The following is an 18,564-nucleotide window of genomic DNA, read 5'->3' on the forward strand; positions in this document are numbered from 1 at the left end:
AAAATATAATAAAGGGGAAAAATGGCCACTAGGAGTAGCAGATTTGTCATGTCAGCAGCAAGCACCAGCAATAACCAGTAGCAAAAGAAAGGAAGAGGGAGATACAGCATAATGGTTATGGAAAGACACTCTCATGCCTTAGTCTCCTAAGTCCCAGGTTCAGTCCTGCTGCACCACCATAAGCCGGAGCTGAACAGTGTTCTGGTATAAAAATAGATAACTAGGGAGTAGTGCAGCGGGTTAAGCGAACATGGTGCAATGCAGAAGGACCAGCGTTAAGGATCCCGGTTCGAGCCTCCGGCTCCCCACCTGCAGGGGAGTCACTTCACAGGCAGTGAAGCAAGTCTGCAGGTGTCTGTCTTTCTCTCCCCCTCTCTGTCTTCCCCTCCTCACTCCATTTCTCTCTGTCCTATCCAACAATGACGGCATCAAGAACAACAATAATAACTACAACAATAAAACAACAAGGGCAACAAGAGGGAAAATAAATAAATACTAATTTTTTAAAATGACAAAAGTAAAAACAAAAGAACAAGACAGAGAAGCAAAGACAGCACAACACCGAAGCTTCCACCAACGCAATGGGGGCCAGGCTCCAACCTGGGTCATGCACATTGTAGAGCAATGCACTACCCGGGTGAGCTATTCCACTGGCCTTGTTGGGAACTCTTTACTGCACTGTGCTAGGTGGACAGGCACATGCCTGCTGAGGTTTCAGTGATGAAGGAGCCCTGAGAAGAAGGTGGGACGTTTCCCCCTGCTGCCTGCCCCCGCCTTTGGTTGGAACATTCCCTTTCCTCTCTCTCTCCTATGGGCACTTGGAGATCAAGTGGCCTGCGAGCACTTGGTGTCTCTCAGTGCTGAATGTGGAGACAGGAAGAGGCAGCCCAGGATGATAAAAGAGGGTTCAGGAAATCTCCACTCCAGAGGCCAGACTTGTTTTCCGATGCCTGGTATGGCTAGGTCCTCTGCAGAGCTGGGGCCCAAGCAGATCTGTGTCTACTTTGATGAGGGAAAAAGAAAGAAAGAAAGAAAGAAAGAAAGAAAGAAAGAAAGAAAGAAAGAAAGGAAGGAAGGAAGGAAGGAAGGAAGGAAGGAAGGAAGGAAGGAAGGATATGGCCCTGGAGGTGGCGCAGTGCATAATGTGTTGGACCCTCAAACATGAGGTCCTGAGTTCAAGCCTTGGCACTGCATGTGCTAGAGTGATGCTCTCATTATCTAACCAATTAATTAATTAAGGAAGGAAGAAGGGACAAGAGGAACAGGGGAAGCAGAAAGGCCAAGTGGAAACAAGGTTCCCCGGAGATGTGAGTGACTCATCTGCCTTCAGGAGCTCTTCCCCTCTGGGAAGGGGCCCCCAACACCTGCCACCTCGGGCTGAAAGGTGGCATATGGTTGTCTGTCAAGCAGATCCACTGGGAGTGTGTGGCATGAGATGTGTGAGGATAATGAACTTGCCAGATGGCTGGGGCCCACACTGGCCCTGTCTTTTCATCTCTGGGAGGGGCTGATGACATCAGTGGTGGTTGTGGCACTGCTGGTGGAAGTGGGAGAGGCTTGCCCACCATACAGTCCCTCGTTCCCCTGGGGTGGGGAAGGTGTCAAGTCTCCCACAGCTTATCTATAAGTGGACATGCTTTGCACTGACACAGTCGAGGATGTTGGCATAGGTTTCCTGGCACCCGCTTCGCCCTTCCTGGATTGCCCTGCTGGAAATCTTGGTGGAGCCCTGCCACAGCAGAAACTCTGACTCCTCTCCTAGCCCCTGACTGGACTTCTGCTCCCCCCTTCCTTTCTCTTCCTTCTTCTCCTCTCTAGTGACTGTTGGCAATGAGTCAGAACACTTCTTGAGTCCAAGCAGGCCCCACATTGTCGTCCTTAGAAACTTAACCCCAGGTTGGAGTTCTGTCTGTGTTGTAAAACCATCAGCAATAAAAAGCTTTAGAGGCCCTGGAGACTATGCAGTGGAGAAGGTATTGGACTCTCAAACTTGAAGTTCTGAGTTCTAATCCCACCATCATATGTGCCAGAAGGGTGCACTGGTTCTGTATCTAAAAATAAGAACCGTAGGGACATGCAAGAGAGCAAAGGATCTTACTGCTTTTCCAAGTGTAAGTGTGCAGACCAGGGGGCTGGAGGGGAGCAAAGAGACCTCCTGTCTTTCAGTGGAAGGACAGTGCCCTCACATCCCAGTCAGTGCTTTCCAGGCACATAGAAGGAGACACTTTGAAAAAGTGAAGTGATTTTTCTGGGTCAGAAAGTGCAGGTGGTGGGACTCGAACCCTGGCCTGCCTGATTTCAAAAACTTCTTTAAAATTTTTTTTGTATTATCTTTTATTTATTTACTGGGTAGAAACAGCCAGAAATTTGAGAGGAACACATAGAGGGAGAGAGACAGAGACACTTGTAACACTGCTTCACCACTTGGGAAATTTTCCCAGTACAGGTAGGGGCCGGGGGCTTGAACTTGGGTCCCTGAACATTGTAACATGTGCACTCAACCAGATGTGCCACCACCTGACCCCTTCAAAAGCTCCTTAGAGCCTCTCCACTAGGCCAGGGTTGGAGCAAGCTAGTGAGGCTGCATGTTAGGCTTCCATCTTGCTGGACGTTTATGCTGTGCTGACTTTGTAGCCTCTCCCCCCCACCCCCCAATGCTTTAGAGACAACGAGTCCTGCCATCATTTATCTATTCATGTATTTTGCCATTTAATTTTTGTATTTGTTGAGTACTTGTTTTATTAGGAGAATGATTTACAAGGACAGACAGGTGTTGTTGCCACTTGGGTATAATTTTTCATCCTGTTTGTGCAGCAGTCTGTACACCATTCCCTCCACCAACCAAGTCCTCCACTACTGTTGTGCTCTGGGTCCCCAGTGTCCTCAAAAGGCTGACCCCCCCTGCCTCCCCCCGTGTCCTTGTCCTTGTCCTTGCTGCCACAGGCCATACCCAGTTGGGATATGACTCAGCTGCTAAAAATGACAAGTCATCTCCTATACCTCATCTTGGGTTAGAACTTGAAGGTATTGCATTAAGGGAGATAAGCCAGAGGAGAAGGAGGCATACTGGGTGACCTCACTCATAGGTCCTGCTTTCTTTTTTTTTTTTTTAAATTTAAGAAAGGATTAATTAACAAAACCATAGGGTAGGAGGGGTACAACTCCACACAATTCCCACCACCCAATCTCCATAACCTACCCCCTCCCCTGATAGCTTTCCCATTCTCTATCTATCTGGGAGCATGGACCCAGGGTCATTGAGGGTTGCAGAAGGTAGAAGGTCTGGCTTCTGTAATTGCTTCCCCGTTGAACATGGGCGTTGACTGGTCGGTCCATACTCCCAGTCTGCCTCTCTCTTTCCCTAGTAGGGTGTGTCTCTGGGGAAGCTGAGCTCCAGGACACATTGGTGGGGTCTTCAATCCAGGGAAGCCTGGCCAGCATCCTGGTGGCATCTGGAACCTGGTGACTGAAAAGAGAGTTAACATACGAAGCCAAACAAATTGTTGAGCCTGTTTTCTTTTTAAAGATCCTTTGAACAGTGTTGTGCTATTCATGTCACTGCCAAAGTTTGAGGCTCCTACTCTTCTCTAAGATAGTGACAATATATCATAAGACAGATGCAGAAGGAAATGGAGTCTCTGTGCTCCAACCATCCGTCCCCATAGGAGCGCCCTCTGTCTGCAATTCTGGGGACATGCCTATTGGGCCCTTCAAAGAATGCTTGTATCCCGAGCTGTTGAGCTGTTGGCTCATTATGCTTTGGAGTTGGGAGTAGCTGAGGGAAGAGACCACACCCAACATCCAGGCGGGTGTGACTTCCCAGCAGGGACAGTGTTGGGGGTGGTGGAATGGTGTTGGATTACTTTCCCAACACAATCTCATTCTCTCCCCTTTGTGTCCCCTCCCAATTCAGGGTGAAGGTTGCCGAACTGTCCCCCTGGCTGGACATGTGGGTTTCGACAGCTTGCCCGACCAGCTGGTGAATAAGTCTGTCAGCCAGGGCTTCTGCTTCAACATCCTGTGCGTGGGTGAGTATTTCCATAGCAGGAAATTCTGTTACAGAATACGGGGCCTGAATGGCTAGATGTGGCTTGGCAGGTAATTAGGTTAAATCACATGGCTCTCTGATCTATTTACAAGAATCCCATTCTTCTGACTGTTATTCTTTTGTAGGCAACTGACTGTAATTACCTTTTTTTCCCCTGGCCAGATCAAAAATCTAGGGACCCAAGGGCTGTATGGTGGAACTCTCAGTAGAGTCAGTAGAGTGATTGTAAACATGATCATGTGCACAAATGCATGTTCAAACGCTGGTCCCTACCTATGGGCAGTGGGCTTCACTAGTGGTGGAACAGTGCTGGAGTTCGTCCTATCTATCTATCTATCTATCTCCGCCATGCCCTCAATTTCTCTCTGTTCTATCAAATAAAAGAAAGAGAAAGAGGCCAAGTGGTGCCACCTCTGGTTGAATGCACGTTACCAGGTGTGAGGACCCAGGTTCGAGCCCCCGGTCCACATCTGCAGGGGGAAGCTTCATAAGTGATGAAACAGTGCTGCAGATGTCTTTAGCTCCCCCTCCCCTCTTGATTTATCTTTCCCTACCCAATAAATAAATACAAAATACAATTTTTTTAAAATTTTATTATTATCATATTTATTTATTTATTGGATAGAGACAGCCAGAAATCGAGAGGGAATGGGGAGATAGAGAGGGAGAGAGACAGAGAGATGCCTGCAGCCCTGTTTCACCACTTGTGAAGCTTTCCCCCTGCAGGTGGGGACTGGGGGCTTGAACCCGGGTCCTTGTGTACTGTAACGTGTGTGCTCAACCAGGTGCGCCACCACCCAGCCCCCTACAAAATACAATTTTTAAAAAGAATTATGGTGTAGGGGGGTCGGGCGGTAGTGTAGCGGGTTAAGCGCACATGGTGCAAAGTGCAAGGACTGGTGTAAGGATCCCAGTTCGAGCCCCCGACACCCCACCTGCAGGGGATTCGCTTCAAAAGCAGTGAAGCAGCTCTGTAGGTGTCTATCTTTCTCTGCCCCTCTCTGTCTTCTCCTACTGTCTCCATTTCTCTCTGTCCTATCCAACAACAACATAAGTAACAACAATAATAACCACAACAATTATAAAACAACAAAGGGAACAAAAGGGAAAAAAATAGCCTCCAGGAGCAGTGGATTAGTGAAAAAAGAATTATGGTGGGTCTGGGAGATGGCACAGTGGATAATGCATTGGACTCTGAAGCATGAGGTCCCAAGTTCAGTCCATTGGCAGAACATGTACCAGAGTGATATCTGGTTCTCCTATCTTTCTCATTAATAAATAAATAAAAAAATATTTTTAAAAAAGAAAGAACTAGGCTACATGTTGGCACACCCTGTTGAACACGCACATTGAACGCAAACATTACTTTGTATAAGGATCAGGGTTTGAGCTCCCACTCCCCACCTGCAGGGGGGAAGCTTTATGAGCGGTGAAGCAGGTCTGCAAGTGTCTCTCTATCTCTCCCTTTATCTTCCTCTCCTTTCTCAATTTCACTTTGTCTTGTCCAATAAAACAGAAAGAAAAAAAAAGAACAGAAGAAAATGGCCACCGGGAACAGTGGATGTGTAGTGCTGTTAGCAAGCCCCAGCAATAACCCTGGTAGCAATAAAATGAATGAATGAATGCATGCATGCATTAATGAATGAATGAATAAGGGTGACAGGCAAGCATCGAGGATCACCCACCAGCAAAATGACCCAGCCTTCTGAGCCAGCTCAGAAACCAGTGAGACAGAAACACAAGCTCCCCCACCCAATTGTCCATCATGGACCCATAATTCCAAAACTAGAGGTTTTCTCCTGGCTGTAATTCGGGGTTCACAGGGGAGTGGTACCAAGCACGTACAGGGTGTCCGGCATCAAGCACCAATGCTATCACATCCAATATCAGCTCTGTCAGATTGCTGTGTGACTAACAAGCGCCCCAGTCTTTGGCTGGTGGCCAAACCCATTCACAGACTATTTGATTACTGAGCACATTTCCACACAAACATATTGGCTTCTCCCTGGCATTCTGCCCAGAGTTCCAGATGACCTATGGTGACGTTAAGGAAATGAAGAGTGGAATGACAGACCCCCACCCTAATCAACCGTGCCACTGAGTTCAATTGGAAGGGCCAGGGAAGCTTTAGGGTTGGTTGTGGGTATGGTGAGAGCCTGTGTACATGGTTGGGGGAGGGTCCCAGGGGTGGAAGTATAGAGGAACCAGACATGTGGATGCCCTTGGGGCCCAGAGGGGGAGAAGAGACAGCCAAGTTCAAGGTGAACTGAGTGAGACAAATGGTATGTCCCAGTCTTGGAATTATCTGTGTAGTCACAACCACTTACTTCACTGCAGCTCAGCTAGGATGGAAGTGCTTAGCTACTTGGGGCAGACTCCAGCTTCCCCTGGCCCCTCAGGAGTCACCTCCTCCCTTTTCTTTCCCAGCATGCCAAGTTTCAGGACAAGCTGGCCCTCATATGGAGAGAGGAGGGGAAGACAAAGAGGGGGAGAGAAAGATAGATACCTGCAGACCTGCTTCACCACTTGTGAGGCGACCCCCCTGCAGGTGGGGAGCTGGGGGCTTAAACCGGGATCCTTAACGCCGGTCCTTGCGCTTCACGCCATGTGCGCTTAACCTGCTGCACTACCGCCCGATCCCCACTTAACTTTCTCTTTTATTGGATAGGACAGAGAGAAATTTCTAAAGGAGGGGGAGACAGAGAGGGATAGAGGGGTGGGGAAGATAGCATAATGGTTGTGCAAAGAGACTGTCATGCCTGATGCTCCAAAGCCCCAGGTTCAGTCCCCTACACCACTATAAGCCAGAGCTAAGCAGGGTTCTGGTAGAGAGATCTACAGACCTGCTCCACCGCTTGAGAAGTGTCCCCACTGCAGGTGGGAAGCAGGGGCTTGAACTGGCTCTCTGCACGTGGTAATATGTGCACCAATAAGTGGGTGCACCACCGACCATCAACCCAGGATTTTCTTTTCTTTTAAATATATTTTTTTTGTTTCACTCTTTAATGAAAGAGAGACAGAGACAGAGACATCCAGAGCACTACTCAGCTCTGGCTTATAGTGGTGCTAGGGAATGAACCTGGGACCCCAGAGCCTCAGGCATGAAGGTCTTTTTGCAGAACCATTATGCTATCGCCAACCCTCTTTTCTTTTTCTTTTTTTTTATTTATTTAAAAAAGGAAACAATGACAAAAACCATCGGATAAGAGGGGTACATTTCCACACAATTCTCACCACCAGAACTACGTATCCCATCCCCTCCCTTGATAGCTTTCCTATTCTTTATCCCTCTGGGAGTATGGACCCAAGATCATTGTGGGTTGCCGAAGGTGGAAGGTCTGGCTTCTGTAATTGCTTCCCCGCTGAACATGGGCATTGACTGGTTGATCCATACTCCCAGCCTGCCTCTCTCTTTCCCTAGTAGGATGGGGCTCTGGGGAAGCGGAACTCCAGGACACATTGGTGGGGTCCTCTGTCCAGGGAAGTCTGGTCAGCATCATGCAAGCATCTGGAACCTGGGGGCTAAAAAGAAAGTTAGCATACAAAGCCAAACAAATCATTGAATCATCATGGACCTAAAGGCTGGAATGGTGCAGATGAAGTGTTGGGGGGGTCCTCCATCTTGTAGATAGCTAGTAGGCATATTTTAGTTATATTTCAAAGGGCCTGTAGCTACACTCGTTTTTTTTTTTTCCCTCTGAGCCTGAAATCTGATATGCAGGTGGATCCAAGTTATTGTCTGGGGAGGTGATGTCATGGCTGGAAAAGCGACAGAAAGCTGGATCAGGGAAGAGAGTAGCTCCCTAATAAGGGGAAGGGTTATAAACATTGCTGACTGTAAACCCCATCCATTTGATCTGATCTGGGACTCATATTCAGCTTAGGAGCCTGTTTGATCTCTGTGTCCCTGTAGATCTGAGCTCACATTGTGTGGTCATTTTACATGTGGAATTATGATAATGCTATTTTTGAGTAGTTGAGGCCTGTGGCATTTTTCCTCTCCCCTCCCTCCCCTCCCCTCCTCTCCCCTCCCCTGCCTTCCCCTCTCCTCTCCTCTCCTATCTCTTCTCCTTCCCTTCCCTCACCTCCCCTCCCCCTCTCCTTTCCTTCTCTTTTCTTTGCCTCAAGGGTTATTGCTGTGGTTTAGTGCCTGCACTATGAATCCACTGCTCTTGGAGGCTATTTCCCCCTTTTGTTGCCCTTGTTTATCAGTTATTGTTTTTATTGCTGTCATTGTTGTTGGATAGGACAGAGAGAAATCTAGAGAGGAGGGGAAGACAGAGAGGGGGAGAGAAAGATAGACACCTGCAGACCTGCTTCACCGCTTGTGAAGCGACTCCCCTGACTGAAGGTGGGGAGCTGAGAACTCGAACAGGGAGCCTTATGCCAGTTGTGCTTTGTACCATGTGTGCTTAACCCGCTGTGCTACCACCTAGCCCCCAGACCCGTGGCATTTAAAAAAATATTTTAATTGGAGAGTCGGGCGGTAGCATAGCCGGTTAAGCGCACGTGGCGCGAAGCGCAAGGACCTGAGTAAGGATCTCGGTTCAAGCCCCCAGCTCCCCACCTGCAGGGGAGTCGCTTCACAGGCAGTGAAGCAGGTCTGCACATTTCCATCTTTCTCTCCCCCTCACTGTCTTCCCCTTCTCTGTCCTATCTAACAACGACGACATAAATAACAACAACAATAACTACAACAACAATAATAAAAAAGGGCAACAAAAGGGAAAATAAATAATATAAAAAATTTAAAAATATTTAAGTTTATTATTGGATAGAAACATAAATTGAAAGGGGGAAAGCTTCACGAACAGTGAATAGGGCTGCAGGTGTTTGTCTCTCTCTTATCTATCTTCTTGCCCCTTTCAAAGAATCTTTAGGAACCCTGAGCCCGTTCAGAGGGTGCTATTAATTTTCCTTCCTTCCTTCTTTAAAAATATATTTTTTATTGATTATTGGATAGAGACTGAGGGAAAATGAGAGAAGAGGGGGAGATATAGAAAGGGAGAGAGAGAAAGACACCTGCAGCCATGTTTTACTGCTCAAGAAACTTTCCTCCTGCAGGTTGGACCAGGGTCTTGAACCTGCATCCTTGTACACTGTGATGTGAATGCTTTAACTAGGTGTGCCACCACCTCGCCCCCTTTTTCTCTTTCTTTTTAAGTTCCACCAAGGTTACTGCTGGAGCTTGAATCCCCTGCTTCTGATGGTCCATTCTCTCCCCCCCCCCCATTTATTTTTATTTGATAGGACAGAGAAATTGAGAGGGAATGGAAGATAAAGAGAGAGAGGAGAGTGATCTGGGAGGTGGCACAATAGATAAAGCACTGAACTCTCAAGCATGAAGCCCTGAGTTCAACCCGGGGCAGCACATGTACCGGCGTGATGTCTGGTTCTTTCTTTCTCTCCTCCTATCATGCTCATAAATAAATAAATAAATAAAATATTTAAAAAAGAGAGAGAGAGACAGAGGAGAGACATCTGCAGCCTTTCTTCACTGCTCATGAAGCTTCCCCCCTGCATCTGTGAATTGGGGGGCCTGAAACCAGGTCCTTGCGCGTAGTAACAGTTGCACCACCTACCTGATGCCAACAACTAATTTTCAAGGACTGGGCACATGGATGTGAGCATCCTCATGATTTCTCTCTGACCAGTGTCCAGGGTTGCCATTAATCGGGGTAGCATGATTTTCTCGTCCCCTCCCACCCCCCCAGAAATGGTCAGGACCCTTGATCTGAATGTACTTCGGGAGGCCTCCAAACCAGCAGACACACGCTCCAGGGCCTGCTACTTTGTGCTTTTGGGAACACAACCAAATGTTCCAGCAGTGATTGGGGCGGGGGGGGCGTTGGGGGTGGAGGGGGGGTGCCACGGGTGATGCACCAAGGGTCCTAAATGCTAATATTTACTTTGAACCTGCTTGGGATTCCAGGCGCAGTCAAGCTCTGTTGAACTTGGAAAAAGCACTCAGAGAGGAGCAGCTGGTGTGAGGCTCAGTCAGAGGGCCAGGAAGGCCAGCCAGCCTTCTTTCAAGGTCAAGAGCCGACTGTCCCATTCCTCTGTCTCTGGGCCGGGCAGCTGCTCACCTGTCTTTGAGCTGTCTGCAGTTCTCGGTAGGGTTGGTCTCAGCTTACCGGCAAGAAGTAGCCTCTGTTGTTTTTCCTCTGAGTTTCTTTTTTTTTTTTTCTTAAATATTTTATTTATTTTATTTTTATTTATTTTTGTTTTTTTATTATTTTTTTATTTAAGAAAGGAGACATTAACAAAACCATAGAATAAGAGGGGTACAGTTCCGCAATTTATTTTGAGAGATACACAGAGAGAGAGAGAGGGAGGGTACAGTTCCGCAATTTATTTTGAGAGATACACAGAGAGAGAGAGAGAGTACAGTTCCGCAGTTTATTTTGAGATACACACACACACACACACACACACACACACACACACACACACAGAGAGAGAGAGAGAGAGAGAGAGAGAGAAGCACCAGAGCACTGCTCAGCTTTGGCTTACGGTGGTATGGGGAATTGAACCTGGGACTTTGGAGCCTCAGGCATGAGAGTCTCTTTGCATAACCACTATGCTATCTACCCTCCCCACCCCCCACCCTCGCCCTCCTCTGAGTTCCCATGGTGTCATTGCCCCCACTCTGGCTGATTGGAAGCCAGACGGGCTGGCTTCAATGTATGCCGCCAAAAAATCAAGGACACAGAACCAGGCCTGACCTTGTCCTTGACCAGTAGGGGTCCCTGGAGAGTTTTCTTTAGGACATGCTCTTATTATATGCTGGGCTGGGTGGTGGTGCTTCTGGTAGAATGCACAAGCTACCATGGTCAAGGACCCAGGTTCAAGCCCCCTCCCTCCCCTGCCCCCGTCCTTACTTGTGGGGTAGAGAGGAGCTTCACAAGTGGTAGAGCAGCACTGCAGGTGTCTCTCCTCTCTGTGTCTCTTTCCCTATCTCCGTCACCATCTGTCCAAAAAAAAAAAAAAAGACCACAAGAAGTGGTAGGGTCTTCATGCAGGCACTGAGTCCTTAGTGATAACCCTTATGGCAATAAATAAATGAATAAAAATTTGAAAATGCACTTATTAAACTCGAGATGTTTCTCTTGGTTCATCCAACGTTGTGGGGGAGGGGGGCTGGAAGAGCCTCGCCTCTCCTCCCCATTCCCCTCCCCTCCCCTCCCCTCTCCTCCCCTCCCCTCCCCTCCCCTCCCCTCCCCTCCCCTCCCCTCCCCTCCCCTCCCCTCTCCTCTCATTGAAGCTCGGTGCTGGCACTGCAAATCCACTGCTTCTGGTGGCCATTCCCCCTCCCCCATTTTATTGGATAGGACAGGAAGAAATTGAGAGAGGAGGGGGAGATAGAGAGAAGGAGACACCTGCAGACTTGCTTCACCAATTGTGAAGCATCTCCCCCCCCACCTCCCCCTTGTGGGGAGCTGGGGCTCAAAGCTGGATCTTTGCATGGGTCCATGCGCTTAGTACTATGTGTGCTTAGCCAGTGCGTCACTGCCCAGCCCCTTCGAAGAGCCTTTATCTCTGCTGAGAAGATGTCCCTCAGGCAAGCAAGCAGAGATTGTGACTTGTGTCCACGATTGAATCCTTGCTTCCTAGAGCTGGGCATGGTCCTGTGAGAGGCATTGTCAGTGTTTGTTGATGAGCAAAGTAGCCAATGCATCACGCCTCTGGAATGCGCTGGTTCCCTGTCACATGGCCTGAGTACCACACTGGCCTGGTTTCTTAGTACTTTGTAAGCCTAGACCAAGTACTACTACTACTATTATTATTTTTTTTCCCTTTTGGTGCCCTTTTTATGGTTGTTGCGGTTATTGTTGTTGATGTCCTTACTGTTGGATAGGACAGAGAGAAATGGAGAGAGGAGGGGAAGACAGAGATAGGGAGAGAAAGATAGACACCTGCAGACCTGCTTCACTGCCTGTGAAGTGACTCCCCTGGAGGTGGGGAGCCGGGGGTGACCAAGTACCTTTTAAAAATTATTTATTTATTTATTTATTTATTATTGGATAGAGACAGAGAAATACAAAGGGAGACAGAGAGACACCTGCAGCCCTGCTTCATCACTCGCAAAGCTTTCCCTCTGCAAGTGAGGACCAGGAGCTTGAACCCGAGTCCTTGGCACATTGTAACATGTGCATTCATTCAACCTGGGGTGCTACTATCTGCCCCCCCTTTTTTTTTTACCATTTTATTGAGGAGTTAATGATTTAAAGTACAGTTGTTGACATGTGGGTACAGTTTCTCATCTCCCTGTGAAAGGTGTCTGCAGAGCGCTCACCCCAACCTAGATCTTTTCCACCCCATCCACCCCTCCATCCCCTCCCTGACCTCCTTCCCCAGAGTCCTTTGCTTTGGTGCAATACACCACGCCCAGTCCATGTCTTATTTTGACTTTTCCCTTTTCTGTCCTTGTTTTTTAATTTCCACCTATGAATGAGAGCATCTGATTTTCATCTTTATCTTTTTAGCTTATCTCACTTAACATGAATCCTTCAAGTTCCATCCAATATGAGGCGAAGGAGATGACTGCATTCATTTGTTTGTTTATTTAGAACTGAGTAGTATTCCATTAGGTACTCATCTGTTGTTAGGACCGGACACTTTGATCATGTGTCACAGATGGGGAAGGTGCATGCAGGGAGGCTTGAGGAGCTGGGGGTAAATTCACACATCTGGAAAGGTGCATGTGTACCCCACCTGTAAGGAAATTGGTTTATATTACATAAACACGGAGGAGCCTGGCATTGAGCAAGTGCTCTGGAAATGACAGCTATCTTCATCCTCATTGTCGTCGCTGCTGCCGCCACCACCACCACCACCTGGGTTTTTGCTGTGGTTCCACACCTGCATGACCCCACCACTCACAATAGACTCATCTCTTTCTTTTTTACCATGAACAATTATTCCTTTTATTTTACTGAATTTGTCTTCTGAGCCACATCACTACCATTCAGAGGAATGTGAATATATTCAGTCAAAAAAGATCCTGCAAATTGAAGTAAGTGACAAAGTTCTAGATAGTCAGAGAAATTGCACTTGTTAAATGCTGCTAAGGTGACCTTCCATAACGACAACAACAACAGCAAAAAAAAAAAAAAAAAAAAAAAGAGCAGTTTATAGAAAACAGGTTTCAGAAATCCTTGTACATTTTGTGAATGTTTGAAATTACAAATAGAAAAGAGACATTGAAGATACCTTTGAAATTCTAAAATTCTGTATTCTGAACCACATGCTACTTGCAATTCATTGTCACACAGCACCAATGCCTGTGAGATGGCTTTTAAGAAAGGAACTAATATATTCAGATAGCAGAGAAAAAAAAGTTCTGCTTCATTTATGTGTATCGCCAAAGCAGCAAGTTTTCATTTGAAAACAAAATTTAAATGTCTGTATGAATGCAGTCAAATATTTCTCCATTTAGAAAACTATGCTTGGGCTGAGAAGACAGCACAGTGGTTCTGCAAAAGAGCCGTTAATGGGTGTGGGAGGGAAGAGCCTTTAATGATTGAGGCTCTGAGGCCCCAGGTTCAAATCCCAGCACTGCCAGAAGCCATAGCTGAGCAGGAAAGAAAGAAACTATCTTCCTAAATACACTTAGCACATTTTTTGTGTGTTTTTATTTCTTTTCTTTCTCTCCCCCTTCTCCTCCTCTCTTTTTTTTTTTCTTCCAGGGTTATAGATGGGGCTTGGTGTTATAACTATGAATCCACTGCTCCTGTGGCCATTTTTTTTTTCATTTTATTGGATAGAACAGAGAGAAATTGAGTGGGGCTGGGGAGATAGAGAGGAAGAGAGAAAGATAGACACCTGCAAACCTGCTTCACTGCTTGTGAAGCGACCCCCCCCCCCCCCCGCGCCCTGCAGGTGGGGAGCCAGGGCCTCAAACCTGGATCCTTGCTCAGGTCCTTGTGCTTAGTACTATGTGTGCTTAACCCAGTGTGTCACCTCCCAGCCCCGTTTCTTCCTCACTCTTTCTCACTTTCTATCTATCCAAAATAAAAAAATAAACAAAATGCTTTTTATAAAATTTTTTTAAAAAGTTCATTTCTAATTTTAATCTTGCCAAAGTTTCACCTCTATTTTTTTTTAGATTTTTAAAAAAATATTTATTTTTCTCTTGTTGCCCTTGTTTTATTGTTGTTGTCGTTGTTGGATAGTACAGAAAGAAATGAAGAGAGGAGGGGAAGACAGAGAGAGAGAGAGAGAGAGAGAGAGAGAAAGATAGACACCTACAGACCTGCTTTACCGTTTGTGAAGCAACTCCCCAGCAGGTAGGGAGCCGGGGGCTCAACCCGGGATCCTTCCGCCGGTCTTTGCGCTTTGCGCCACGTGCGCTTAACCCGCTGCACTACCTCCTGACTCCCTCACCTCTATTTTTGAAGTGCTGCTGTTGATCAGTCCTAATTGCAATACAATAATTTTAAGGCTGCAGAGGACTCTTATTTTTTTATATTTTATTTATTTATTATTGGATAGAGACAGAGAAATTGAGGAAGGAGGGGAGAGAGAGAGAGAGACCTGCAGCGCTGCCTTAGCACTTGTAGGGACCAGGGGCTTGAACCTGGGTCCTTGTGTACTTTAACATGGGCACTCAACCAGGTGCTCCACTGCACCCCCCAAGGACTCTTATTTTTCTAAACTGGGGGGGGGGGGTAGAATGGGAGGTAGGGAGGGAGAGCTTCACCACTTATGAAGCTTTCCCTTTGCATAATGCTTCTATGTGTTTACTTGGGGCTCGAACCCAGGTTCTCACAGATGGTCAAGTATGTGCTTTATCAAGGGGGGAAACCTATGTTCATTATTACTGCAACCACTGGGTTTATGGCAAAAGAGACTGGGGGTCCAGAAAGGGGAAAGTACATGGGTCAGCTCACAGTCACTCAGTGATTGCCTGCTTGGGACTTGCATTTTCCTCAGTTGTGAACACTAGGCCATCGGGGAAGCAGCTTTTCCCAGCTAAAGAGGAAGAGGGGCTCAGTGCTCCTCTGTGAAGGCAGTGTGTGACTCAGGACAGAGTGGCCAAGGCCAGCCTCTCCCAGCCCGTGCAGTTTGCAGCTTAGGGTTCACAGCACATGGCTTCCATGGAAATACTTTGCAAACCCACTGCTTCCAGAATAAATGCTCTAGGCTGCTGGAAAGGACCAAATTAAGAGGGTTAAGAAACCCTACAGTCTGGTCCGGGGAGGAAGGGGTGGCGGAAAGGGTTTCCTGCTAGAATTATCAAGACCCCACCCTTCTGCTGGGGTGTGGGATCTGCTGTCCCATCTCCTCCCTCAAGCCCCATTCATTACAGGTCCCAGAGCAGTGTAGGGGGACCATTGTTAGGGGCTCAGGCTGCCTCTCTCTCAGCCACTGAAAACCAGAGCAGGCACACCTCATAAATATGCCACTCACTGCCTTTTTTGCCCACATACCCACAGGTTCTTGCCCCACAGGCAGTCGTGGCCTGGCATCTCTCTGATCTCCACAGCCCTGTGTGCTGGCGGATGGTCAGGGGTCAGTCATTCTGCCCTGCTGCCCCTCCTTGCCGCCCTGCCCCGCAGCCAAGGACCTCCCTTTTTTCCAGCTGTGTAAACAGGGTGGGTCTTGCTCTTGGGAGGTGGGGGTGGTGGTGGTTGTGCACCTCAGGAAGACTCCCCCACCACCTCTGGCTCTGTGAGACCTCTGAACAGCTGGGAGCCGAGCCAGCCTGGGCTACAGGGAGAGACAGGAACACACGCCCCCTTCCTCCCCCCACCACTCCCTAAAAGTTGTGGATCATTTGGCAAGGAGCTCAGGGAACAGAAGAGGGGGTGATTGGAGGTATGGGGGATACACCCGGAAAAATCATTAGGCCCTGACAGAAACTGCCTGGAATGGGATTCAAAACCTCAGGGACCAGAGGGAAGTCAGGGGAGGGTGAGGTGTCCCCACCTCAGAGGGGTTGAACCTGCCTGGGCGCCATAATGGGGAGTTGTTAAGTCACGCCCGCTGCCTCCCATTGCAAAGGTCCCACCTCATCCCATTTTTCTTAGGATTTGAGTGCTTCCCCTCCCCAAAGAGAGGGGAAGGGGTTTAGGGGGCGGGCAAGGCTTCTGGGAAACTGTTCTGCTGAGAGGTCTAGCAGAGTCTGATTAGAAACGTGATCTGTGTGAGGAGCCATTTTCCTGCTGCCTGGCAATCAAGTACATTAGTCAGAACTGGCTGGGGAATTGGGCTGTGGGGCCTCGGTAGGCTGAGTTGAATGTTCTCCTTGTTTTCTTTCTGTCTTTCTCTTTTTTTCTCACCAATCTGCACACACAGGAAACTTTTAAAAAATTATTTATTTATTATTATTTTTTTAAACCAGAGCACTGCTCAGCTCTGGTTTATGGTGGTGCAGCCGATTGAACCTGGGACTTTGGAGCCTCAGGCATAAGAATCTCTTTGTGGGAGTCGGGCTGTAGCACAGTGGGTTAAGTGCAGGTGGCGCAAAGCACAAGGACCGGCATAAAGATCCCGGTTCGAACCCCGGCTCCCCACCTGTAGGGGAGTCGCTTCACAGGCGGTGAAGCAGGTCTGCAGGTGTCTATCTTTCTCTCCCCCTCTCTGTCTCTCCCTTCCTCTCTCCATTTCTCTCTGTCCTATCCAACAACGACAACAACAATAACTACAACAATAAAACAACAAGGGCAACAAAAGGAATAAATAAATAAAATCAATATTAAAAAAAAAGAAAAAAAAGAATCTCTTTGCATAACCATTATGCTGTCTCCCCCCGTCCCACACAGGAAACGCATCCTAGGCAGTTTTAAAAGTAACCCCTGTGTCTAGACCTCACTCTTTGAGAGCAAAAAGGTGCAAAGCCAAGCACCCCCATGAAGGTATAGGGAAGCCAGACCGCTGGCAGAAAGACCAAGGTACAACACTTCCTCTGGCCCCTCGCTAATATTTTGAAGATCTCCATTGTTGGTCACTGGGGCACAATTCACCCAGTGCCAATCCACTCCCCGCTGAGAAGACACATCAATGCCTACATCTCAGGGGTTACAGGAATAGGAACAAAAGATTTAGCCCAGCAGAATTCCAAAGTAGTGCAGATACAGGTTTCCCCTACCTAAAAGAACACTGTTTCTAGTGGATATGATGTGTTAGGCTATTTGGAGGTGAGGAGGTGTCTGGGAACAGATTCCCATATATTTATATGGGGAAAACTTAGAGCTGGGGGCTGGGTGGTGGCACCCCTAGTTAAGTGCACATTTTACAGATTCATGAGGACTCAGGTTCAAGACCATGGGCCCCAGCTGTAGGGAGAAAGCTTCATGCGTTGTGAAGCAGTGCTGAGAGTGTCTCTCTGTCTCAATCTCCTTTCCCTTTATCTATCTATCTACCTATCTATCTATCTATCTATCTATCTATCTATCTACCTGTCTATCTATCTATGAACCTGTGTAATGTTGGAGATTGAATCCAGGACCCAATGCGTGAGTGTCCAATGCTTTATCCACCATGCCAATGTTGTGGGGAGGAGGGGCAGTGGTGGCATCTAGACGTGTCTTCCCCATCATGACTGATTGATTATGGGGTGTTTCACAAAGAATTGAGAAGGCTGTCAGCCAGTACATACTTTATTGAGGACAGTGAATACATGCATACAGGCATGTGTGGGTCATTTGGACAAAATGGTGCACGTTGGTTCTAGTTGGGCTCTACCTAGAATGAAATTCTCATTCTCTGGAAAATTACCTGAATCTTATTGGTCCTGTCCTTGAGGTGAAACTTTCTAAGGCCCCCTACCTTCTTCTTTATTTGAACGCCAGACCTACATCTATTACTATTTCCTCCAGTGTCCCTTTTTTCCCCTTCCCTCTCAAGGGCAGACCCAAAAACAAATGATCCTAGTGAAAAAAAGTTTCAAGTCATAGGTGTTCTGTTTTTCCCTAATCTTGCCCCTAACACCACCTCCCAGGCCACCCAACCACTGAGTCTTGATCCTGGTCTCCCCAAATTGGGGTGCTGTGGGACCTGAGTGCAGGCTCAGAAACAGTTGGAGTGCCCAGGCCTGTGTATGACGCCAGCTCCCAAGCCATCAATTTCACTCCGGTGTCTCTGTTCCCCAAAGACTTCTAAGCCCCTGACCAGGGCCTAATGTCCATCAGGTCTTCTAAAATAACCTTCAGAAACTGTCAGCGGTTACCTCACAGCACTCCTCCTGCCTCTGCCCCTGCCCCTTCACCTTGTCTTCCCTAGCGGGAAAGTCAAGACTTTGAAGATGCCAGTGGGTTAATCTCAGTGTCCTGCAGCCGGCTAAACATACAAGTGATTGGTTTGGTTTAAAATGGAAGAAGAATTCCATATGGCCTGCTTAAGTTCCTTCCCCTGGGATAAAAACAGCCTCACTGAGAGCTCAACCAGGCTGGAGGGACAAGCCAAAGGTCACATCATCTCTCCACTGGGATACACATCCAGGCATCTGCAGAGTTCTGTCCAAGCCTGACTGGGAGGCAACTGAAGGGAGACCAAAAGGTTAGATGTGTATT

General features: G+C 47.7%; 1 protein-coding gene across 10 annotated transcripts in view; it reads left to right on the forward strand.

Moving 5' to 3' along the window:
* Positions 1 to 18,564, forward strand: part of SEPTIN6 (septin 6) — a 111,423-nt gene that overhangs the window by 26,933 nt on the left and 65,926 nt on the right. For all 10 annotated transcript variants that reach the window (XR_009547591.1, XR_009547588.1, XR_009547587.1 and 7 more), the window contains one exon: positions 3,914 to 4,028. Coding sequence is in view for 4 of the 10 variants with exons in the window: in XM_060183271.1 (XP_060039254.1) it covers positions 3,914 to 4,028 (115 nt within the window). In the remaining 6 variants the exon portion in view is untranslated. The remainder of the gene's footprint in view (positions 1 to 3,913; positions 4,029 to 18,564) is intronic.

This window comes from Erinaceus europaeus, chromosome X, assembly GCF_950295315.1.
Source record: "Erinaceus europaeus chromosome X, mEriEur2.1, whole genome shotgun sequence".
NCBI lineage: Eukaryota > Metazoa > Chordata > Mammalia > Eulipotyphla > Erinaceidae > Erinaceus > Erinaceus europaeus.